The 23,215-nt window shown below is 43.2% G+C and overlaps 5 protein-coding genes across 5 annotated transcripts; 3 read left to right on the top strand and 2 right to left on the bottom strand.

The window, feature by feature from the left end:
- Positions 1-818: 818 nt before the first annotated feature.
- BCR41DRAFT_397182 (WD40-repeat-containing domain protein) lies at positions 819-5,780 on the top strand (the record flags this gene model as incomplete). Its single annotated transcript, XM_022028872.1, has 6 exons — positions 819-1,187; positions 1,283-1,334; positions 1,445-1,574; positions 1,677-1,792; positions 1,907-2,081; positions 2,201-5,780. The coding sequence occupies 6 exons, from the start codon at positions 819-821 to the stop codon at positions 5,778-5,780; spliced, it is 4,422 nt and encodes a 1,473-aa protein (XP_021880453.1).
- Positions 5,781-5,808: 28 nt separating this feature from the next.
- BCR41DRAFT_387198 (ABC transporter transmembrane region 2-domain-containing protein) lies at positions 5,809-9,557 on the bottom strand. Its single transcript, XM_022027870.1, has 10 exons — positions 8,949-9,557; positions 8,663-8,768; positions 8,335-8,480; positions 8,115-8,248; positions 7,471-7,976; positions 6,967-7,365; positions 6,617-6,870; positions 6,422-6,530; positions 6,273-6,331; positions 5,809-6,169 (listed from the first exon to the last, which is right to left on the bottom strand). The coding sequence occupies exons 1-10, from the start codon at positions 9,189-9,191 to the stop codon at positions 5,954-5,956; spliced, it is 2,172 nt and encodes a 723-aa protein (XP_021880452.1). The 5' UTR covers positions 9,192-9,557; the 3' UTR covers positions 5,809-5,953.
- A 1,106-nt stretch (positions 9,558-10,663) lies between these two features.
- Positions 10,664-13,475, bottom strand: BCR41DRAFT_355524 (anaphase promoting complex subunit 8). Its single transcript, XM_022024504.1, has 9 exons — positions 13,204-13,475; positions 12,805-13,117; positions 12,684-12,726; positions 12,461-12,566; positions 12,226-12,358; positions 11,953-12,139; positions 11,528-11,872; positions 11,086-11,411; positions 10,664-10,968 (listed from the first exon to the last, which is right to left on the bottom strand). The coding sequence occupies exons 1-9, from the start codon at positions 13,326-13,328 to the stop codon at positions 10,771-10,773; spliced, it is 1,776 nt and encodes a 591-aa protein (XP_021880451.1). The 5' UTR covers positions 13,329-13,475; the 3' UTR covers positions 10,664-10,770.
- Positions 13,476-13,597: 122 nt separating this feature from the next.
- BCR41DRAFT_355523 (mediator complex subunit Med5-domain-containing protein) lies at positions 13,598-17,077 on the top strand. The gene is made up of 9 exons (XM_022024503.1): positions 13,598-13,847; positions 13,943-14,125; positions 14,224-14,265; positions 14,388-14,705; positions 14,848-15,025; positions 15,126-15,384; positions 15,490-16,064; positions 16,173-16,433; positions 16,523-17,077. The coding sequence occupies exons 1-9, from the start codon at positions 13,764-13,766 to the stop codon at positions 17,029-17,031; spliced, it is 2,409 nt and encodes an 802-aa protein (XP_021880450.1). The 5' UTR covers positions 13,598-13,763; the 3' UTR covers positions 17,032-17,077.
- Positions 17,078-21,025: 3,948 nt separating this feature from the next.
- BCR41DRAFT_355520 (aspartate aminotransferase) lies at positions 21,026-23,162 on the top strand. The gene is made up of 5 exons (XM_022024502.1): positions 21,026-21,230; positions 21,560-21,690; positions 21,779-21,907; positions 22,017-22,238; positions 22,344-23,162. Exons 1-5 carry the CDS (start codon positions 21,116-21,118, stop codon positions 23,040-23,042), a joined length of 1,296 nt encoding a protein of 431 aa, XP_021880449.1. The 5' UTR covers positions 21,026-21,115; the 3' UTR covers positions 23,043-23,162.
- The last annotated feature ends 53 nt before the right edge of the window (positions 23,163-23,215 follow it).

Raw genomic sequence — 23,215 nt, 5'->3', positions numbered from 1 at the left:
GTTACAATCTGTCCGGCACCATCAGGAGGAAGATCCGTCTCACTTTATCCTACTCCTGGCACATTTGGTTCTGTCATTGCTCTGCTTGATCCCATTCCTGATCCAATTGGCCCTACTTAGACTTTTTAGAGCTTTCCTTATCCCTATTTGTTCCGTCGTTTTCTTCCTTACTTCTCTTGGTAATTGAAGGAGTTCTTGTCACTTGAGCTGATGGGAAGATGAGTATGTGTATCATGGGACTTACTGAGCTGCCCTTTCAATTCTCGATATTCTCAGATCACAATCGTAAAGCATTCTGTATCATCTGCAGTACTTTGATGGTTTTCAGGAGGACTCGAGAAAGGTGCTGCATCGAAGGTGGAGGCGTTTAGCAGATATGCGGTAACCACGATTCTCCACAAGTGTATGTTTTAGTATCCTTGATTGGCACCTTCCTTAGTGATCCTCTTGTTTACTTTAAAAAGTATTTTATCAGAGGAGTATGCTTCGATCCTAGCATGCCGAAGCCTCCCAATTCGGCACATAGTACTGTAAGTTGCTCGATGTCCCAGCGCTAATTCTATTACTTTTAGCGAAGCTATTTTATCAGAAAGAAGGGTATCAAGTTGTGTCACTTTTGGCTACCATGCTGCCAGCCATAATTTCAACGACGAAAAGAGTCATGAGCGATGCTTTAGTGGCAATGAGCGCCACTAATAATTGACTCGACCCATACGTACACAATCACTTATCACATGCATTTACTGTGACTGTCTTTATTGTTTTCGATTTCCTTAAAGAAAGCAAAGATAATTTATTGCGGACAGAGCCTTGTCTTCATGGATACCGCTTTCCCTCCGTCACCACAGTGGAATCAACCCCACGCAGCCTGTCTCTATTGCTTGTGCGAGGATACAGGCTGGCTTCTGTATTCTCTTAACAATGATATCCATATACTTAATCCATTCACTCTCAAGTACCAGGGCATATTGGCCAATGGGCATACCGCCAGGATCAATGCTATAGCTTCAAGGTCTACGATGACGTCTACTTTAGGGAACGGGAGCCTTGGCTCTAAACTCGAACAAGATCAAGATGCATTGACCAATCAAAAAACTCTTGTAGCGTCCTGTGGGGACGATCTTAAAGTTATTTGCTGGGATATCAAGGATCAACGGGCAGTGGCGTCACTGAAGAAACTGCATCAAGTAATAAAAGAGTGTTGTATTGAATTGATCGAGCTAACGACACGAAAAATAATGACTTCTTGCTTTTTTTTTTTTTTTTTTTTTTTTTTTGTTAGAAACCAGTCAAGGCTGTGGAATGGACTGGAGACGGTCGCCTTATTGTATCCGGTAAAATGGTTAATATGCAAAAGCGGCGTAAACATTACCTGAAATAGCTTGTGGTTTTGAATCGGTGTCAAGACTAACTATTTCATACCGACATATCTGTGCTTTATTAGGCGACAAAGGAGGAGTATTAGCTGTATGGTCACCGTTCCAAGGCAAATCGAATAAAAAGGTTCTACCAGAGAAGCCCAGTATTTCATGTATAAGTTCTAGCCCTGCGCATCCAGATACTGCAGCTATTGGGTAAGGATTACGATTAAGCAAGCATATAGTACTAGCATCAAGAAAAAAGAAGGTAGCTATGCACTTAGCATACATGGTCTAACCGAGAAATCCTTTAATTAGACTGGATGGGGGCGACATACTTATTTGTCAAGTTAATTTAACTCATATTATTGCGCTGCGTCGATTATATGGTCATACAGAAAAGATTCAGAGTCTTTCGTGGCAGCAGTTATCGGGTAATTGTCCTCCGTTGTAAACAAAGGATTGCTAATTGTGCAAAACACCTTCAACTGGGTCTAATCAAATATGGTTTTGGCTAGAGTCACACAGTCAAAGTTATACACTCTTAGGCTCAGGATCTGCAGATCAATCTATTCGGATCTGGGATATTGAAAAAGAATGCTCCGTGAGAATAATCTCAATGCCAGAACTGGACAAAAAACTAGGATCTAGCCAGCGATCGAAAATATGGGTGCCTCTTGGATGGACTTCCGATGGTAAAGGGGTCGTTTCTTGTACAAGTCGGTACGTATGCTCTTGCCGAAGCCTCTATCAATACTGGTTTATATCGAATACATGAATATGTCTGTCGTCTATTTCGATCATCTAACACAAGTATATATGTCCTTCTTACTGCACTCTAGTGGGAGTATGGTTCGCTGGTCACTCAAAGGAGATACTAGAGATTTTGTCAAGATCATGCATGGAAATGTGCATAGCCGTACTGTATACCAGATAATGATGTGGCCTCTTGGAGGCTTTGCGTTCTCGATATCAATGGATAGAAGGATCATAGCTTGGGACATTGAAAACAACCAGGGTATAGCTCAGATAGAATGTATTGGAGGGAATGTTTATAGTCTCGACATTAGCCCTTTAGACCCCAGCCGATTGGCCATGGGGCTTGGAAACGAAACAGTGAAGATCTGGCACACACTTAGTCAGGATGAGCCTTATGAATGTGTGACTATAGATCGATTGCAGAGTAAAGTCCGGGTAGTAAAGTGGCACACTCTTGACGAGGGCAAACTTTGCTTTGGACTTGAGAATGGCAAGATTGGGATGATAGAGGATATTATGAGTGGGTCTGGACTTGACAATCAGCAATCGACACAAAGGAAAAACGGGAGGCAAAGAGCGGTTGGCAAAGGTAAGGTGGACCAAAACATGACAATCTTTCAGTCTTATCATGAAGGGCCTGTTATTTCCATGACTTGGTGTACCCCAAAGGTATTTGAGGCCCCGGTTCCGGATCTCTTTGATTTTTCTCTTCACGAGGCTACATTTTGTGTGGTCACATGTGGCAGTGATGGCAAAATTCTCGTCACAGATACATCGAAGCCTACAAAAAAGAGTCTTAGTCTTGAAGCCGTGATTCAGAAGCAAAATTCCGCGTGGTATCAGTCATTAAAGGTTATCAAGGGCATTGAGGCTCCTCAGAGACGAGATGTTGCTATTCATCCCAATGAAGACCTCCTTGCGATTGGAAATGATGATGGCTCTGTCGAAGTATTTGAGTTGAGATACTTCAAGTTGGTATACGTGTATCAAGGTCACCGGCGACGCGTGAACCGGCTGAAGTGGAATTGGATTGAAAATGGAGGGTCAAACATTATCAAAGATTACGACCAGCTTTCTTATCTCCTTGCTAGCGGATCAGACGATGGTGCTTTGGCCATCCATAAGCTCTATTGTTTTTCAGCCAAAACTCTGGGAGGAAAGAGGGAGCGTGGTCAGCGAGAGACAAGCGGAAGACGTCAGGATAGCGCTAGCAAGAGTGATAAGAGTGAGGCACAGTTGCTGCGTTTATTGGATAGTGGTACAGTTTTACCCACGCGTCGTGTTCACGCCTATTTTTCGTGCCACTCACGAGGGATTTCTGACTTAGCCTGGTCGCCGCATAGGCCCGCCGAAGAATCCAACCCAACTGGCCAAAAAATCGTGAGCGTCTCGTTTGATGGAAAAGCAATTGTCTACGAGATTCAAACGAATGACGAAGTTGGCCTGAGCGCTAATCTCTGTCAGAACGACCCAGAAATGGATTACATTGATACAGCAGCAGCCGGCACAGTTATGCATATTGCTAATGCAATCGATTCTGCTGTTGCCCAGCCTCTTCCGCAACAACATAAAATACTAGCCTATTTCGATGGTCATGGGAATCAGGCCCTTTCAGCGCACTGGAGTTTGTCAGAGGTGGATCAAATTTATACTGGTGGGAACGATTGGAGAGTATGCCTTTGGAATTGGAGAAAGCATGAAATTTCAGAAGAGGAGATTGCGGCGCTTAGGCATGTGAGAGTGGGTTCAAACCCGCATTCAGGAATGTATTCTTTAATTAAGGACCAAGCAACTGCTTCCAGTGCTGCAGATCAAGTAGGAGTAACGCAGATTGGACCGCTTATTGAGCCTCATAGTAACGTAAGAACTGGAACTCATATAGAGGTAGAAGCAGCAGAAGAGTCTGAGTTGCCGAAAAGACAAGGCGACCCCATCCCACAAACTCATCTTACTGCATCTAAGCGAGCGCGGGCGAGTACAGCCAAAGTTACAGATGGTAGTGCTTTTCAACTCTCCACAGGGCATCCACCAACGGCATCCAAAGATAATAAATCGATAACGCCTGTTAAAGGAGTCAATCTTTTCCCCTCAAGCTCGAAGGCTTTCCGAACCCAGTCCAAAGAAAAGCTTCATCTGGAGATTATACGACTGGCTCGTAACCTGTACTGCAGGCGATTTCGGCAGGGAGGCACACTTAGGAGCGAAGCGGAGCATGAGGCAGCGAGGAAGAGATGGCGCGCTATGCGCGACTTTCTTGAGAAGGATGAGGAAGAAGGTGTTATCTTGTCCAGTATCTTGGGCATGGATGTGGATGAGATGAACCTAGATGATAGTTACAACGACGAAGATAAGGGAAATTCAAGCACTCATGCCGATACAAGCGAAAGAGTCTCTCAAGGTTCTATTATTGGGCCTTGTTCTACGTACACGGACGGAGCAATCATTCAACAGCAAAAAGTTGGTATCAAAAAAAAGTCCAAGGACCAAGTTATGGAACATTTACAGAGGTGTGATGCTCCGGAGGAAGTAGCCGCGACTGATGACGAAGGAGCGTCCTGTAGCGATTTGATTTTCTACGGTTCACGAGAGTCAATCAAAGCACTGGCAGAGCTTGAGGGATATCAAGTTAGCAAAGTCCACTCTAGAAAAGCATCATCCCAAGCCCAAGTGCTGGTAAATGCGCAAAGGAAAGCAAGTGAGCAGGGACAAGATCAGGAGGAAGGGGAGGGGCAAGGAGAGAGAAAAGAAGAGACACAAGAACACCACAGCAGCATATTTTCAGTAGGAAGCGGCATGGGTGTTATTACGGCGCCAGTTTACAAGGATAGTGATTCAAGTTCACCAGTAAAAGCAAGGAGACTTGCTCAACTTGGCCAGATTCCAGTATCTTACTGGATGGGTGACGTTCCAAAGATGATGGATGTCCTCGGAGCACTTCCGGCTTCTGAACTTGGGATTCATGATTGGATTGGTATAGCATTATCCCCATTGGGTGGAGTGGGTGCCTGGAAGGAGATGATGAAGAAAACGGCATCCAAGTTTGAAGTGCGAGGTGAAATCCATGCCGCTGTGTTATGCTACTTGGGGATTGGTCATGTTTTTGAAGCCATTGATGCATACCGCAAGATGGAAATGTACCGTGAGGCGTTGATGTTGCTTCGAATACGATCTTGGGAGAATGAAGATGTCGGGGACGAGGAAGAAAGCGGTATCGAAGGCTCAGATGTGGTGATGGATGCGCAAGAAAAGAGTAACAAGCCTCAGGAAGGTTTGGGTATAATGGATGTGTCCCAAATGTCAGTTGCTACTACAGCCAAAGATTTGACAAAACTTCATATACAGATTTTGACAGAATGGGGCCAATACTTGGAACGACGTGGGTTTTATGTACAAGCAAGCAAATGCCAGCTGACTCTAGCGGCAGTGCTAAAAAGAGCCTCATATCGTCAGCATAGACCTTCCGATCCGACTCTAAGTAACGCTGTGGAGATTCTTCAGGCGACATCATCTGTTGGATTACAAACTCTGGCTCGGAGAGGAGACGTTGCAACATTGAGGATTGTTGCAGGATTGGCGATCTTGCTCGATGATCCATCTCAGTTGGAGCGTATATCACAGTATGAAACCGCGCTGGCTTTTAACAAACAAGTAGACAAGACATAGGCAAGATCTGTCAAATAAAAGTTTACATCAAGCATTGCATCATTCAACAAAGTTTTATTTCTATGGCTAATGAACAAGGGGTTAGAAAAGCAGAAGGAGAGGAAAAGAGGAAACGACTAATTGTTTTCATCTAATCAATAGAAAAATCCGAAATACACACTGGATATGACGTTTTATGCGTGTGTAGAGGACTCTTGAGCCTCATCAGTAGCTTTACCAGAGCCACGTTCCATCATCAGGTTACGGAGATCTTCCAAACGTTGCTCAATTTTGGGAATCTCGGCCAGCTTGTGCTCCAGTACCTGACGCTCCTCCTGGAGAGCAAGCCGGCGCTCAGCATCTAGCTTGGTGAAGACATAGCCACCCTGACCATCATATTGGAGAATGTACTGAAGAAAAAAAAAAAAAGCAAAAAAGAAAAGCAAGAGATTAGCATTGAATCGCTAAGTGTTACATAAATAAAACAAAAGATACATCGGCGAGCAACTTTACGTTGTGGTATTGCCATAAGGAAGGACGATGAGATACTGTTAGGAGAGAAATTCCGAGTTCTAAAAAAAAAAAGAACATTAACATCCATCTAAAAAATCATTTTCAAGGAATCGGTGCTTGATGAAGAGGAAGTGGCAGCTTGAACTTACTCATGCAGTGGGTATACATGATCTTTTCAACCTCCATGCTCACTGCGCTTGTGCACTCATCAAGAATAGCATAGCGAGGACGATGATAGTAGAGACGGGCCATAGCAATCTTAAAAAACAATATTGTAAATATTTCAGCGCCATATTTTACCAAGGCAGAAAACAAGTAAACAAATAGCAAATAAAAGAACATACACGCTGCTTGTCGCCTCCTGAAAGGGCATCGCGCCACTCGCGCTCACGGCCCCATCCGCCTTCGCGTTCGACAATGTTATTTAACTGAACAACTTCAAGAATCTCTTGCAAATCTTGATCTGTGTATCCATTAGCTTTCATGTCCTCTACAGTGCCAGGATAGATGATCTGATCACGTAGTGTTCCAAGGGATAGGTATGGGCGCTGAGGAATATAGAATATATTCTTAGGGTGTGGGCGGTGAACAGTACCGCCTACCAAACAAACAATAAATCAACAGAAGAAATATTAGAGTTGAGTGTCATGGTATAGCAAAAATATGATATTTTAGCCCTATTGATGTCCCTTACCATAGACGGGCCAAAGGCCACCCAGAATGCGGAACAAACTACTCTTGCCACAACCGTTAGGACCGACGATCAACAGATGCATGCCAGGCTTGACATAGAAAGACAACTTCTTGAGTAAAACATCGCCGTTGGGTGACACAATAGGGACATCTGTAAACTCAATGGTGTCATCCTCGACCACGTCGCCACGACCCGAGAGCACCCTAGCGTTCTCGTCCGTTGATGCTGAGGAAACCAGTCTCTTCTCAAAACGACCTGCCTTTACATCCTCAAAGACGTCCAACAGTTCAGACACACGGGCGGTATAGCCAGCCAGCTCAGTCACTTCTTTGTATGAGTACATGATGCGTCCGAATGCGTCCGAAGAGCTTAGTAACATACGCCTATTTGTGATGAAGCCTGAATACATATTTGTAAAAATGAAACTCTTTAGTCACAATAGCAACTTTTTTTTTTTTTTTTTTTTTTTTTTAAAAAAAAATAGCTTAAGAAAAAGATGCTGACCTTCGGTACGGCCTCCAATATCAGCCCCCCCACTCTGACCAGGAAGCTTGAAGAAGACAGGGATGGAACAAATGACAAGACCCATGGCGCCCCAGAAGTACTTGATGATAAAGTCTTCGAGCATGCCGTGCCAGACACGCATGCGGAAGATGCGGTTGACGTGCTTGATCAATGCAAAGTAGTTTCTGTCCAGGATCGCCTTCTCGACGTCATGTCCTCCAAAGAGTGCAATCTCCTCAGCGTTTTCGATCACTCGTGAGTGTGTGAAGCGGAACTCACCCTCAAGGCGCTGCTCCTCCGCTACCATCTTGCCAAATGGAGGAGTCAATGCCCGGAGCACCAAGGCCGAGGCGTGAAGTAGTGCGCTGACACCGAATAATCCTTCGCCCCCAACGCTCTTAGAGAGCTGAACATTGTAAATAATAACATCGAGGATAGGCTTGGCTAAGTTGGAATAGAGTTCCGATAAAGATGTGCAGAATTTGTTGACATCCACTGTGATGCACCTAAACGAAAAAAAAAAAAAAAAAAAAAAAAAAAAGTCAAGGTTGGTAGTTGGTAAAATCGTATGTAGTGTAATAAGAGCTATTAATATATATCATTGCAGTTAAAAAAAAAAAAAAAAAAAAAAAAAAAAAACATACTGATCTGCGTTCTTGATACGGTCGTCCAGATTGCCGATGGCGTAAAAGGTCATGTCAGTGAGGTATTGCTCATGAATGTGGTTCGTGAGACGTGTACGGAACTGGATGGCCAGCTTGCTTTGCATATACGTCAACTTTAAAAGGAAACAAGAATAATAATAAAAAAAAATCAACATACTAAACTTTCACTCATTTTGAAAGAAATTTTTTATGAACTTACCATGCTGTTGGTATAAGTGGCAGGTACAGCCACGGTCATCCACCAGAGAAGACCCACCATAAAGTCTTTGGCTTGACCACGGACCAAAGCACTGACGATCCTTCCATCGAGGGCAGCAATGTACACGGAAAGCATGGTTCTAAAGACTGCATCAGGAGAGACAGTTGAGGTTAGAATGTCGAAAGGACGGCTTGGTCAGACATATGGGGAACTAATAAAGAAATTATGTATGCCCCAGCTATGGCATCCTGTATTCTCGACTTTCTTTTTCAGTTTTGATAGTGAAGGGAAGAGGGAATTACCAATGTGTATTATGCATAGTACATACCCAAGAATCCTGAATGGACAATTAATAGCCAAAATTCTTTAGATCGCCACCCTGGAATGACCAAGCGCAGGAGCCTCATAAATCGTTCGAAGAAGACCCGATCAACCTGAAAAAGAGGGTGGAAAAAGATTAATGAGTTTTTGCATTCGCAACGTTTACTTAACCACTTTTCCCCCCCTTTTCTTTTTTTTTTTGTAATCTTCCTTCTGATCTGCCCAGGCTTTTCTTGATCCTCATTCATTAGTGAATAAACAATATTATTAAACCCGAGGATCGAGGAACTTACAGCTACTTTAGTATTCTTTTTATCGCCCTTGATAAGACCGGACTTCTTGCTGTCCTTCTTGGGCTTGTTTGTTGCCATGCCATGGATACGAAAGGCGAGGGTGACGAGAATGGTGATCCAGATAGAGCGCTTGACTGTAGATCGATTATTGGAGTAGGCTCTTACAACCTTGACCAAGACCGCCTTGAAGGCGTGAGGATCAAAGACAACCGAAGTCGTCGTGGGTTTTGAAAAGATACCCATTTGCCGTCTGCTGTATTTATATCCAGGAATAGTAGGTGGTGGTCTGTCTTTGATGTGTGCAGTTTGTAAGCTAAGACGGGAAAAGATCAGGAGATTGACGGATGGGAGCACACACAAATAGACAATGGGACAAATCAATGAAAGAAGAGAAAGAGGGTAAAGGAGACAAAGGAAAGATTAACTCGAAAAGGCGACCGACCATGAAGGGACTGCACACTTTCACATTTCTCTCGCACATTGCACGCTCCTGAACTTTGTCAATAACGTAGTTTCTTTTCTCTTTCTTTCTCTCTCTCTCCCTCTCTCCCTTTCTCTCTCGCTTATCCTTTTTCCTACTAGCATAAGGGTCAATGACAGTGGTATTTGTATTCATTCGGCTGCCATTCTTCAATGTTGCCTCAGCTAGACAAGTCCTTTTTATTGTTCTCCACAGTGACTCTCACGTGTCAGATGTAAAAAAATGACAAAGACATTTCATGTGAAACAGCTGTTCAACAGTGTACAGTTAACATTATGATATATATACATGTGATCTCAAACCCTATTGCACTGTTAAACTAGTTTTGGTAGGCTACATGTCCAGCCAACTTGCACTGGCAGCACACTCGGGATCTGAGATACTCTTCGTCGTGTGCAATAGCTCCATTCTGGGAAATAACTTAAGAGATAAAGAAAATAGCGATGTCTTGCGTTCTATGTAGGCGATATCAGCTTGTAGTATGTAGCTTTGAGCTCGTATCCATTGGTAATGGAGTATTCAGTTAAATATTCCTTGTATTCCTGTCGCTATTGTTAATGCCCAGTTTGCAGTTGTTAGAGTTTTAGAATTGCCCCTTCAGGTAGCCCATTAATGCCTTATGAAGCTCCTTATCCTTTAGGTTCCTGATCGAGCTGCAAAAATGACCATTCATGTAGCATAGATAACCTTGGTTCGGCTGTCATTATCAATGTGCATCTGGCATGTGAGCTAACTGTTGAAGAACCAGCAATATATTAGCTTTCCAGAATGGTTACTTTTGTAATTCCTAGCGTCTGTGGCATTTTTCCCGAATTGTTCTAGAATGGACTCAGGATATTAACAACAGCTTGTTGGCCGTACAAGACATCACAAAAGGTACTTGATCGTGATTGTCCGAGATGCTCTTCTTGATGATGATCACATTGGTTCCTTGATCAATACACCATATTCGACTGTATTGACGCAGCCGTTGTAGCAGTTCTGATGATAGGGCGTCTAGAATCGATTCTTAAGTCAAATCCCAACATGATCAAACAAATGAATCAGAAATCCTCTGAGTGTAGCATTCAGCTTGATACTATTGCCGATAATACTTGATCCAACGCAACTCTATACTGCTGGATAATTCTTGGGGCAGAGATGTATACTTTGCAGCTGAATAGACACTGGGACATGTAAATGTTGACTTTTACTGGGACGATCAAATTCACATCAATGAACTGGACAGATCAATGCCAGTAAGGTCAGCAGGGAAGGAAGCATGGCGCCACACTTATTTTGTTTATTGCACAAATGAACAGTGGATGCCAACAGGCCAAGCATACGCATAGCATGGTCCTCCTAGTCTATCTCCGATGTCTCGCCCGCATCTAGCACGCTGCGAATGTCGCGCATCAATGCCCTCGCGTCTTCTTGATGCTGTTCGGATGAACATTGCATCGCTTCTGTTGCATAATCAAGCGCTGCGGCAAGATTGCCTCGTTCGCGCTCATACAATGCCAAAAAAATACATGCCTCTGAGGTATCTTCTGACTCACTCTATAAGGGATGAAATTAAAAAGAAGAGTTAAAAGACATCGGACATTTATGATGAATGGCTACTATGTTTAACTGTCGTGAGACTGAAAGAACAATACAGACTAAGAATAAACTAACCTGTTCTTCTCGTAGTTGCTCCAGACTTTTCCGAAAGTAATGTGCTGCAGCTTCAGTGTCATCAATCTTTTTATACAGTTTGGGCAGTTTTTTGAGTGCCATCTTTTCTTGGTCTGAGCCTAATAATGCTCTTGTATAGCATTTGATCGCAGCAAGGTCTTGATCTAGATACTCATAGCACTCAGCCATGGCACACCACATCCGACCATCGTATGGTCGGATAGCTGTAGCCCTTTGATAGTAGTTGAGTGCGTAATAATGCATCTTGAGGACTTCATACGTTTGTCCTAAACCATTCCAAGCCCTGTAATCACGATGATTGAAGTCTGATGACCATATGACATGACAAGCACATGGAGCATAAATGTGTATGCTGAATGTTATAACGGAAACTCCATCATCGGACACGAGATTCGACCATCACCATAGTGCATAAACTTACCGACAGCTCTTCTGTAGGATTCTACTGCTGCATATGTGTTTTTCATTTCCAGGTATTCATGTCCAAGTAATGTCCACGCTGAGGCATAGCTCCGGTTAAATCTCAAAGCCTTTTTGAAATAAACCACAGCTTTTTCATGCTCAGCCTTCATACTATAGTAGTTTCCAATGATACAACATGTTTCTGGTCGATAGTTATCAGTTTTAGCACAGCTATGTGCTAAAAAGCTCAGCCTTGCCCGATTTTCCGTTACAAACAAAACATTTGAAAAAATATCCAAATTATCAAGGCGATGCGGATTTTCCGTTATCAGCTCCTCGAAAACATTGGCTGCCTCTGGGAAATCTATCGAGTAAAACCGTAAGGGGGATCTTCAACAAAAATGAAAAGACAAATCCATAATTCGACTCAATATGGGTACACACCTCTAGCGTGGTAGAGTGCTATCGCGCGTTGACACTTGACGTATGCACTTCTTGGAAATGCTTCACTCAGCTCCTCCAGCCAAACCACGGCGTCTTCTTGCTGGCTGCTAAAGTACTCTTGGGTGGCATAGGAGAGGAAGTAGGTCGTCATGAAGCTAACAGGTAGATCTGATTGAATGTTCGTGACCTAATAAAATTGTATCCGTATTCAGTACTTTATGTGTGAAATGCTGTGTCTTTTTTTTTTTTTTTTTGCTTTTGTCAGCAGCCTACCGCAGCAAAGGTAAGCAAGCATGAACTGAGATCTTGCCAAGCACTCCAGTTATACGGATACTGATTAATAGATTCTATAAGGACTGCGATAGCCTGAGTCTTGCGCTGTTGTTTGATCAGGATTAAGCCATATCTAAGATGGTATCAAGAAAAAAAAAGTTAAAGGTCGACCCAACTATGGATTAAAATCAATTTTAGGCTTTATTAAATGATTAGGAAAACCCGCTATACTTACAGATATTTGCAAAAAGAGTCGAGGATCCCCGCCTGGTAACCAGCTGTAAGCTCCGAATAAATACTTTCAAGCTCTCTGTTGACCGCCATGGCGTTGTCTAATGGGCCTATAAACCCCCCAAAAGAGGCAACATTCCTTTTTGATCGTAAGGTTATGGTGCCAAATCATCTTCGGAGGCTTTAATAATTTTCAGACTTTGTAGAGCAAAAAGCATACGCATTACCTAAAACCTCGCGCGTATCTTGCTCCCGTCTTCTTTCTCCTGCCTATGGCCAATGAGAGAGAGTTCAGAAAAAAAGAGCATTTTCTAATGGAGCGATAACAATGCGAATCCTCTTACATACAAGATATTTCGAATAGAGTCTCAAGAATCGTGACTTATGGCTAGTGCGCTCTTCCAGGACAGACACACAGCGATCATATTCTTTGAGGTCGAAGAAAGTCTTTGCCATCAAATATGTGTCAAACTCAGCCAGATCAGCCTCCGTAATAGCCATACTTGAGTAAAGCGATACTTCTGCTACATATTTAGAGATATGGTGACCGCTCTGATGAGTCTCGGGCCCCAAAGATCCTGTAGTAGATGGAAGTCCATTCTCATGGTTGTGGGTGCCGCTGCTGCCTATGGTAGGAAGGCCGTTGAGTGCTTCAGCTGCCCTAATAAATATGAATCGAACCCCAAAGTCAATGCTTTGCTTTTTTCATCTTCAGCTTTTAGTCATGCCGTCTAGCATTTCCATTACCATCGCGCTGAAAAGTAGAGTCCACGTTCATTGCAGGCCTGAACAGCTTCACGAAGCTCTACACGTGTCTCTGCAATATCAAGCGTCCATGCGGGGCCAGTCTGGGCACTCTGAGTAGTCTGCATACGAGCAAATAAAACAATAAGGGCAGATGTTACTGGCGCCGCGCTTGCTCCTCCTTGTCTTCTTGTCTCGCTGTATCCTTGTCCTTTGTTGACAAATGGGATCTGTGTCCGTAATAAGATTTCAGGATGAAGCGATCACAATTCTAGGTTTTGGGTGAAAAAGCAGGCAATGCATATCTGAGAATCAAGGCAGGTAGGCATGTCAAAGCCACTGGTCCAGAGCAATGTTTCGTTATCCGTGTCCCTGCATTCATTTAACCATCTCATGCCTTTACCATTGTAAAACGCATTCAAGCGCGAATTCCTTACAGCAAGGAAAACACATACAGTATATGCAAACTGACTAAAACACAGGCAACAGTGGCAGCCATTATAGTGGTTATACCTGAACAGTATTAAGACTGGACATAGGCGGGTGCCAATTAATTATCAGTAATGGATCCATGGAATATGGAGGAGACTAACAGCAACACTGAGATGCTAGTTGCAGTTGACTTGATGTACTTGACATATACAATGGCAAGTTTAACCTATCCTCAATTAATATTCTTTAAATTAAGGAGGGGAGTTGAATGTTTCCGATTTTGACAGTAATTTTTTTCTTTTCTTTGCAGGCTCGTATTCGTCCAGTGGTCCCCGACATATTCGTTGTTCAGAGACTCAAGGATATGAAGAAGATCAAGGCCCTGGAGATGGACGTGGTACTGCTGCAGTTTTGGCTCGCTGGACTAACAGGTCTAGCCGAATCTACTACCCTATCTCAGCGTTTAATTTGGAAGTCTCTAGTCTCGGTCAAGGTGAGTTATTTTTGCATCCAAGGGTGAGCTAATCAATGAAAGCTCGAATATTGGTGACATTTCATTTAACAAACCTATTCTTCTGTAATAACCAACAGATCCCTTATATCGTTTCACAATTTGGTCTCCCTCAAGGCGAGGTATGCAGAATGCTTTCATATGCTGGCCATGGTCACAGTACTATCTAGTTCATTTTATTACTTTGGTGTTTAAGTTTCAAGTCACTCTTACAATGATAATCTCGGACAAAAACATTTGAAAGATATGTAGCTTGGTAGAATCTGCTCTTCGACAATTGTCATTCTATCGTGGGATATTAAATGAATGCGATCAGAGTATAGCAGGGGACAGTACAGTAGAACAATTGGACGTGCTCCGGGCAATTGCTGTTGGATGCATTACGAAGGGGCTTATCCGACCCAATCAGCTCCATGTTCCTCATGGCTTAACATCCTTTCAAGACACCTCTGACGACTATTGCGCTATCAACCATTCATCACTTGATTTAATTGATGATCTCTGTGGAAGGACTCTAAGTGATTTTGTGCACCAAGAAAAATTGGTTAATCGTATCATTCAGGTATGTCCTATCTCAGAGGAACTAGAGGAATGAAGAAACTGTTGGAGTTCTCTTTTTCCTGTTTTGAATTGATTGTTCTTTATTAGTGACTGACAGCATGGAGCTTCATTATGGGACCTACTTGATTTTCCTTCGTTATCAGGTTTGCAGGGATGCAGGGTTCAGGAATGACGTACCTGTACTTTCAAGGCTTTGTCAAACATTGGATGATAACCCGTTGGTGCTAGATCTCATCCATTTCTTGCAGCCACCGTCAGCATTACTAGTTCCTCTCGAAGGGTTTGTAAATAATTTCCAGCATAGTTTGGGCGATGATATTGGTAATGGGCAAAACTAACAAACGACATAAAACAAGTCGTCTCTTAATATCCATGCGGAATACTCATTCTAATATATATTTGTACGCAATCACAATTACAGACACATGCAACTCTAATTTAGAAGGGCTTGGAACAGTTCTGATTCTTATCATGACTATCATTCGTCGATATGAACTGGCGAGTTGCTTGAATAGCATTTTCAAAGAAAAACAGGGATTTTGTTATCTCTGGCTCCATCGCACCTCAGCCGTGATACCCGCTACATCCATGTCATCCATGTCAGCGGATATGCATAGCTTGATGGGAAGATGGGTCAGTGCTCTTTTCGATAGCATGGGAATCTCGGATGATTTGATCCAGTAGGATGATGATAATTTGTTACGTATCATATAAAAAATGGAGCGCTCTCAAGGAAGGGGATACAGCTAACTTTACTTCCGACATCTGTTTCCACTGATACATAGAACATCCAAGCCACAGATGCTGCTGGAAATTTCGCCCTCAATCTTTGCACAGTCTCTTGCCGCTTGTCAAGCAGGCGTGATCGATATTACCACACTCAATAGCGGGTTGGATTATTTTCTTCAGCCCTGCCTGCTATTTGTGCTAGTTGGTGTCGTCCAATTTCTTTGTCAGGAAATTTTATTCTCATCTTCAGTATCATCGCCGGATTCAACAAAAGCACATCTACCGAGCGCACAGCCTGCATCAGGTTTAATTCATGCTCATTCATCAAATATGCTATCTCCAACAGGGCACATTGTCTCACCACTTGCAGCGAAGGGTATTAGGCCTGTACATCACTCGAGCCAGTCCAACACAATGCATAGTCATGGGAATGGAAAGACAGTGGCAGCCGTTGCGATGTTACAGACAATTCTCAAATCTTTACTTACTGGAGAAGCGTTTCCAACACGGCTAATGCGGCTGCTGAAGAGTGAAATCCAGGCAGCATTGGAGCACCAAACGGTGGATAATAATGATCGTCAGATGGCCATTATCCAGGAGCGCTTGGCAGCAGCTTCTCTTAATTATTATCGTAAGGGATCAGTGAAAGAGTAAATGGTGATTATGAATAAAAGCCTATTTAATGATGTAGGACAAACATACTAAAAATGCTGCATGTTTGGTTCCGTTTCGTCATTAGCTTGGTCTGTATCTGGTACTTATGATGTACCAAAGTTGGCACAACAGACCTCCTTAGCTTTTGAAGCCATTGCCTTGGGCGGCAGGACATCTATAGTGACAAGGAAGGAAAAAGGATGGCCAGTCTTCGGTGAGTCATGCTACCACATCGACGTGGACCTCTTTCGGGCAACACTATGTCACCTTGGCCCTGCTCAGTTTGCAACTACTATCCTGAAGCAACTCTTGAAGACTGCCATGACGCCAAATGGGAAGCGCGCAGGTAAATCAATAACTCTTAACATGACTCAACTATACTGCCTATTATATATATTCATTAATAGTATTTTTCCTTCTTCTTATCATTTAAAGTCGAGTTGGGTGCTGCTATGATGACCACGCCATTGATAGGATGCGGAGATCAGCATCTTGCTCCTCAAAGCCTTGTGTGGACACTTATGTATCGAACATTATGGATCCCAGTTCCGGGGAGACTTGAGACATTCTCACAGGGTAGACTCCTTGCTGCTTTTGTAGGTATGACTCTTGATTTTTTCCAAAGCCATAATTTGATACAATTACGTGAGAAGCAGCAGCGGCGGCGACAACAACGACAGGATGCCAACTCGCTCGTGGAAATGAGCTCTTTTCAGGGAGAAGCCAGCAAAACTAAATATAAGGACCATACGTTGGAGCAATTAGAAAGAGATACTGCTGTCGAATATTACCGAGTCATGCTCGACCAAAGGCTGCACGAGCTGAAGCCGGTTGCAAAAGATCGACCAGGATTTGAGGGATTTGCACAAGGGATGGCATTGTACAAAGAATGCCATCAATCAATGTCACTGCCTCTGCATCAGTCAAGGAAAGTGCGGCGATGATAAAGATTGTCCAGCGAGGTAAAAGGGTCCATCAATAAAATCCAAGTCACTTTCTGTACATCCTTTCAATTTCCCTTACATGTTTGTTAGCTAGAAAGGATGAGTTTTGTTACGCAAAACATAAGCATAAGTATGCTTTCATACGTTTTGGCCTAGCAGGCTCCCGCATTGAAGACGCACTATGATAAAGACCATCCTTTCGTTGCATTTTTTTTTTTTTTTTTTTTTTTTTTTTTCGTTTTTCTCAATTGCATCTTCTCGGCCCTTTCCTTCAAGCTTTCTTTTTCCTTTCTCCTTTCTCCTTCCACAACCGCATTCCCCTTAGGGGGCAATGCTATGCTGAGCTGAGAGAAGTTCACGGTTTCTGGAGATGAGCAGCTTTAAATTAGTGTATCCCACAGGAGTTGCAATCTCTCAACGATGGTGTGTGATGGTCTTTGCGCATTTAAATTTGTCTTTTCGAGGACCAAAGCGTTGATATCCTGTACTTTTCTGAGAGAGATATTAGCGAGCGATCTTGGCGAACTTCGGCCAATTTTTCTGTTCATAAATTGCTTTTACCACATGATGCAGGACATCTTCCCTTTTTACCTCAGAAACAATTGTCCTGGAGCGTGGCTACTTTATCTTGCAAGGCATGCATATAAGCTATCGCCTTTTTTCTCTCGCCCATTTGTAGCTTTTCGTTTAAACAGGATAGCGGGTGGAAAATGCGTTGGGCAATGTTTAATATTCTACGCCTGTAATAAACCATAAAAGAATGAAGACTATAGCTTGTTGGGTGGTCATTATATGTTAAAGTAATCAAAGCTCTGCCTACTTTGCGTCCAGGGTGCAATGGCAGGAAAATGACATTCTAGTTGCTTTGTTACTATTTTTCCTTTGTCTATCAAATGGGATATACTCAGCTAGAGCTTTTTGTCTCGACAGCTCCGTCAACCTAGCACTAAATGCAAAACAACACTAACTTGCTAGCCGCTGGGGCCATTGGGAGAGGAGTTACTGATTGTGTTTGTAGCTTCTTCAAAGGGAAGCGAGTGGACATATTAAAATATTGTACAGTATAACGACCACCTGGCGACCTGTGTCCAGGCATAAAGGCTATATTTATCACGTTCTAACCATGTTAGGCCATTTAAGCATCTCAAGGGGACAGTTGATCGTGCTTTGTATTGTCTCGAAAAATGACTATAAGTATGACATCGCACAAATGGGACTTAAAACGAACTTCAAGTTCAAGTCACTTCACGAAGCCACTTCATAATTTCTCCAACGTGCTCTATTATTGAATTTATTTGTTTTGAACAACGTCCCGGTGATTGATGTTGTCCAAAAGGGTATCTCCTCATGCATCTGGCAAGAAATATAAGCATCGAATGTGCTATTCGTTCAAGTCACGTACGCGACAGATAGAGCATGCTGCCCCCCAGAAGATGAAGAAGTACAGATGGAAAGTATGGGGAAGGGGATTCGAAAGTACTGTTAGTGGCAGATTGAGTACTCCGAAGCCCAAAAAGACAAAACAGCAAAAGAAAGCAGAACGAAAAAATGTAAATGATATGAATAAACAAGGTCTGGTCAAAGTCATGGAATTGGAACATCCGACAAGTACTCTTAATGTCGGAACCATTTCCGCGAATATCAAGCGAGCACTGATCTAGCATCTGCCATTAAGAGCTACCTTCAAGTTGTTGGTGAAGCCTCAAAAGTCAAATGTGTCTGCTAGAGAGCCACCACCTGTATGTCGAGAGCCTTTGTATTGACAACACCAGTCACAAGGATAGGGGAAGCTGTCGATCGTTGAAAACGCTGCACCAAGGAACATCCAAACTAGCTTTTTAGGCGCGTTTGTCGTGTGTATCTACACTCGTGAGCCTCCCAACGGCAAAGGAGCGGGTGCTCAAAGATTTATAGACAGAACCAAGGACTTCTTGCCAAGCATTGCAAGCCGTGATAAAATCGAAGTAAGGCAGGCATACCCTGGATCAACAATATTACAGTCTATTGTCACGCAACTGGCTACCGAATTGAAGAACCACTGCGTGAAGGGCTCACAAACACTTTGCGAAAAGGTACAACTCTTTCTCACACTGATAGATATTAATACATCTAAGTAATAAAATATAACTGACATGACATTCCTCTCCTTGATATTATAGATCCAATCCCTAAGGAACAGAGGCGCTTTACCTGCTGACACACCAATTACCATTGACTGCAAAATCCCCACAATTGAAAACTCCATCCCTATGAGGAAGATTCTAGAGAATTCACGAAGGTTAGCCCCACTATCATCGTTTGAGGACCCCTTCATATACCTGTCCGGGCCCAACCTTATCTTTATCCTCTGGAAAACGGCGCCTGAGCTGGCTATCTGAAAAGAACCTGGGTTCCTTATCAGCAAGCTAATTACCGACATTGGAGGCTTTAACCAGAGCAGTGCTGAGGGCTCAAAGAATTCAAAGCCAAGACTTACACGACGTCTCTATCAGAGATGAGAGACCGATATCCTTGAATCAAATACACACGACAAATGGTTATGTCTTGCGGAACGATGGCTTCCTTCTTCAATTCCTGGCATTTAAGATAAACGAGCTGAATGCAGTGAAGTACCAACGATTGCCTGAGAACAAACTACCTTCTCGAATCACCTCTGCAGTTGGTGGTGCAGACTACTATTTGACCGAAATTAGGAAGACAGTCAAGGCCAGTAATGATATTCACCGGCTTTGGGGATGTCAACCAGAAAACATCAAGATTTTGGACCTCGGACAAGCGTGCGTGATTGGTGCCAATGCTTTGTTGCCAAATCATGAAGGTTCCAATGGCACAGCCGTACAGCCCAAGTTCTATAACCTGGCTACCAAGCAAAAGGCGGTGTATCAACCCACATTTAAGCATTGAAACTGGATGAAAAAGGAGAACAACAGCAATCATTGATGGTTTTACAAAATGCATCAGCGATATTGAGAGCAGTCTATCACCCCTCCGCGGCAATGGAGCAAGCATTAGAATACATCGATAAGCTTGCAGAAGTGGAGACACACCTCAGTTCCTTTAATACGAAAAGAGCCATCAAAAGGCATCAGTAGAACGCGAAGAGGGCCCGAGATGAAGAATACGTTCAGGTCGCCAGCCGTTTGCCCAAGATGGTGGGTGGTTCAGTTGCCGACAAGGTTGTGATTGCTGTATGTCTGGGGAAGCCTCCTTCCAATACCAGGCTTTCTTCCTTACATGAGTCGTTTCAACCTTACTTCATTCAAACAATAAGTTTTTATTTTATTTTTTACTCTTATTGTTTATATTTTCTTACCCTATAGCCGATAATAATACACCTACGCTTCTCCTAGGCCAGATCTCTTGGATACATTGCTGCCGGCGTGAACAAATACTACACTTCTAAGAAGCACCCAAACTGTGAAGGATTTGTAGGGCAGGTTGACATTCGCCGACTCTATTGTTCCAAATGCAAGACATTTATGCACAGAGATGTGATGGCGAGCTACAACATAGCCAACGTCGTCCGTGGTTATCTAATGCACTAACAGCGGCCCCTTTGCCTCCAGCGATAGCCAAGAATGGAGCATATCTATGGATGAAAGACGGTTGTTCAGTGCACACCAAACGTCAAGCACCATTTAAGGCTGAGGAGGAATTAGAAAACACGCTTATAATCTTTCACAGTCACGTCTATGACGTTCTTGAGAGGTTTGTGCTGTCTCTTTTGTGAGGGTGAGAGCAGTGAGTCGAATGGGCAGTTCAAAGTGCACACCACACATGAACGCGCCTTGGTCAAAATAAAGTTTCTGTGAGAATCCAGGAATATTTGCTTGTGCGGATTTGTTACCCCAAAGCGGCATGCCACCCCGCAAAACCCCGCAATCGGGCGGATACACAGGGACAAGCACACATGGTCGATGTCCCACACTGCTCGTGACAGAAACCGATCAGCTTTTCTTCATTCTTAACTTTTTTTTTTTTTTTTTTTTTTTTTTTTCCCTCTCTCTCTCACTCTCTCTTCTTCCGTTTTCCTACTGTACATCCCTCATCCTCGTAAAACAAACCATTCATCATCCCATTCATCATGTTGGCTGCTCAATCCAGAGTCTTTGCTCGCGCTGTCCTTACCCGCGCCACTTTGCGTCCTACTGCAGCTATTGGCGTTCGTTTCTCCTCAGTGTGGTCTAACGTTCCCATGGGTAGGTCTTTTGCCTGAAATATTGCCGTTGAGATAGGACGCGTCTGTCAGCATCCATGAGAAAGTTTAGAGTTCCTGGAGGATAAGCTGCATCAAAATCAGCGTCCAGTTCTGGATTGATTCATATTAGCATTGTCCTCACGCTGGGATATTATTGAAGTAGTTTAGTACTACAATGGGAGTAGTGTAAAAGGACTTGTTTTGTATTCATTATTCCCTATCCGAAGTCTCAAAATGTCATGAAGTGGATTTAAAAAGACTCAAGAGTGACACATGTGATTATAATTTACTGAGCTCTCCCCCGCAATTTTCCTTTTGTGAAAATCCTAGGCCCTCCTGATGCTATTCTTGGTGTCACCGAGGCTTTCAAGAAGGACACCAATCCTAACAAAATGAACCTTGGTGTCGGCGCCTACCGTGATGATGCTGGAAAGCCTTTCGTCTTGAATTGTGTCCGCAAGGTATCATCGTTTTGACATAAGAAAAGATGTGAAGGAATCAAACCTTCTTGATTTTAATGTGTTTTGTTAATGTTATATATCTATCTAGGCTGAGGACAGGATCATGAAGGATTTGCTTGACAAAGAATATGCCGGTATTACTGGTGTTCCAGAATTCAACAAGGGTGCTGCTCTTCTCGCCTACGGCGCAGATAGCTCTCCCTTGAAGGAGGGTCGCGTAAGTACACCTTAAATGTATTAATTTAGAATGTTTTACAGATTATACTTGCGGGTGTTGAAGTATAAATTCCTTTTATGTTCCCTTTTCGCCGCTTGTTCATCGGCAGATTGCCATTACGCAAACTATCTCTGGTACTGGTGCTCTCCGTGTTGGAGGCGAGTTCCTTGCTAGATGGTACCCCTCCAGCAAGAAGATCTTTGTTCCAACTCCTACCTGGGGTAATCACATTCCAATCTTTAAGGACTCTGGTTTGGAGGTTAACCATTATAAATATTTTGATAAGAAGACCAATGGCCTCGACTTCGAGGGTATGGTCAACGACATCAAGGTAAAGCCATTGTGAAAGCGTGATTATGGAATTGTGAATCAACACCATGATGCTTTATGACTAAACATGTACTTTTATTGATGTAATGAAATATGAATGTCTTAGAATGCCCCCAAGGGATCGATTATTTTGCTACATGCTTGCGCCCATAATCCTACTGGTGTTGATCCGACCCAAGCTCAGTGGGATGAACTCTCCAAGATCATCAAAGGTGCTGGTCACTTCCCTTTCTTCGATATGGCCTACCAAGGCTTTGCCTCTGGCAGCACTGACAAGGACGCTTATGCTCTCCGCAAGTTTGTCCAGGATGGTCACTTGCTCGCTCTCTCCCAATCATTTGCCAAGAACATGGGTCTTTATGGCGAGCGTACCGGATCTTTTAGCTTGGTGACTTCCTCTCCAGAGGAAAAGGCTCGTGTCGACTCTCAGATCAAAATTGTTGTCCGTCCCATGTATTCTAATCCCCCTGTTAACGGCGCCCGCATTGTTGCCGCTGTTTTAAACAGTCCTGAGCTGAACGCTGAGTGGTTGAAGGAGGTCAAGGTCATGGCTGACCGCATTATTACCATGCGCACTCAGCTCAAGAACCATCTTGTCAACGATCACAAATCTAAGCTCAACTGGGACCACATTACCAACCAAATTGGTATGTTCTGCTATACTGGCTTGACGCCAGAGCAGGTTGAAAAGTTGAAGAACGAGCACCACATTTACTTGACCAAGGATGGCCGTATCTCTGTCGCTGGTATTTCGAGCAAGAACGTTGCCTACCTTGCTAGAGCTATTCATGAGGTCACCAAGTAATAGATCTCTATCTATCGCTTCATCATATCAATCATTTCTTCCACACATCCTCCTGTCGTTTTACTTTTCCATGTAGTTCATTTATTCATATAAGATTAAAGAAAGAAAAAAAAAAAGGTCGTCTTAAGAACCTTGTGTTTCTCTGTTGTATCTGTTGATCTGTAAGGTTTTTA

Source organism: Lobosporangium transversale (assembly GCF_002105155.1).
Source record: "Lobosporangium transversale strain NRRL 3116 chromosome Unknown BCR41scaffold_23, whole genome shotgun sequence".
Taxonomy (NCBI): Eukaryota; Fungi; Mortierellomycota; class Mortierellomycetes; order Mortierellales; family Mortierellaceae; genus Lobosporangium; species Lobosporangium transversale.
Note: the sequence above shows the minus strand (reverse complement) of the source record. Positions and strands in the feature narration are given on the sequence as shown.

Bases quoted from the DNA above. Each gene is read 5' to 3' on its own strand.
- BCR41DRAFT_355523 (XM_022024503.1), top strand. From the start codon at position 13,764: ATGGATCCATGGAATATGGAGGAGACTAACAGCAACACTGAGATGCTA. The intron at 14,706-14,847 runs GTATGTCCTATC...CTTCGTTATCAG, and splicing joins TGGTTAATCGTATCATTCAG to GTTTGCAGGGATGCAGGGTT. The intron at 15,385-15,489 runs GTAGGATGATGA...ACTGATACATAG, and splicing joins ATCTCGGATGATTTGATCCA to AACATCCAAGCCACAGATGC.
- BCR41DRAFT_387198 (XM_022027870.1), bottom strand. From the start codon at position 9,191: ATGGGTATCTTTTCAAAACCCACGACGACTTCGGTTGTCTTTGATCCT. The intron at 8,481-8,662 runs GTATGTACTATG...CTCCTGATGCAG, and splicing joins TGTCCATTCAGGATTCTTGG to TCTTTAGAACCATGCTTTCC. The intron at 6,871-6,966 runs GTAAGGGACATC...TTTGTTTGGTAG, and splicing joins TGGCCTTTGGCCCGTCTATG to GCGGTACTGTTCACCGCCCA.
- BCR41DRAFT_355524 (XM_022024504.1), bottom strand. From the start codon at position 13,328: ATGCAGACTACTCAGAGTGCCCAGACTGGCCCCGCATGGACGCTTGAT. The intron at 11,873-11,952 runs GTGTGTACCCAT...TTTACTCGATAG, and splicing joins AGCACTCTACCACGCTAGAG to ATTTCCCAGAGGCAGCCAAT. The intron at 11,412-11,527 runs GTAAGTTTATGC...TATGGTCATCAG, and splicing joins ATCCTACAGAAGAGCTGTCG to ACTTCAATCATCGTGATTAC.
- BCR41DRAFT_355520 (XM_022024502.1), top strand. From the start codon at position 21,116: ATGTTGGCTGCTCAATCCAGAGTCTTTGCTCGCGCTGTCCTTACCCGC. The intron at 21,231-21,559 runs GTAGGTCTTTTG...TGAAAATCCTAG, and splicing joins GTGGTCTAACGTTCCCATGG to GCCCTCCTGATGCTATTCTT. The intron at 22,239-22,343 runs GTAAAGCCATTG...TGAATGTCTTAG, and splicing joins GTATGGTCAACGACATCAAG to AATGCCCCCAAGGGATCGAT.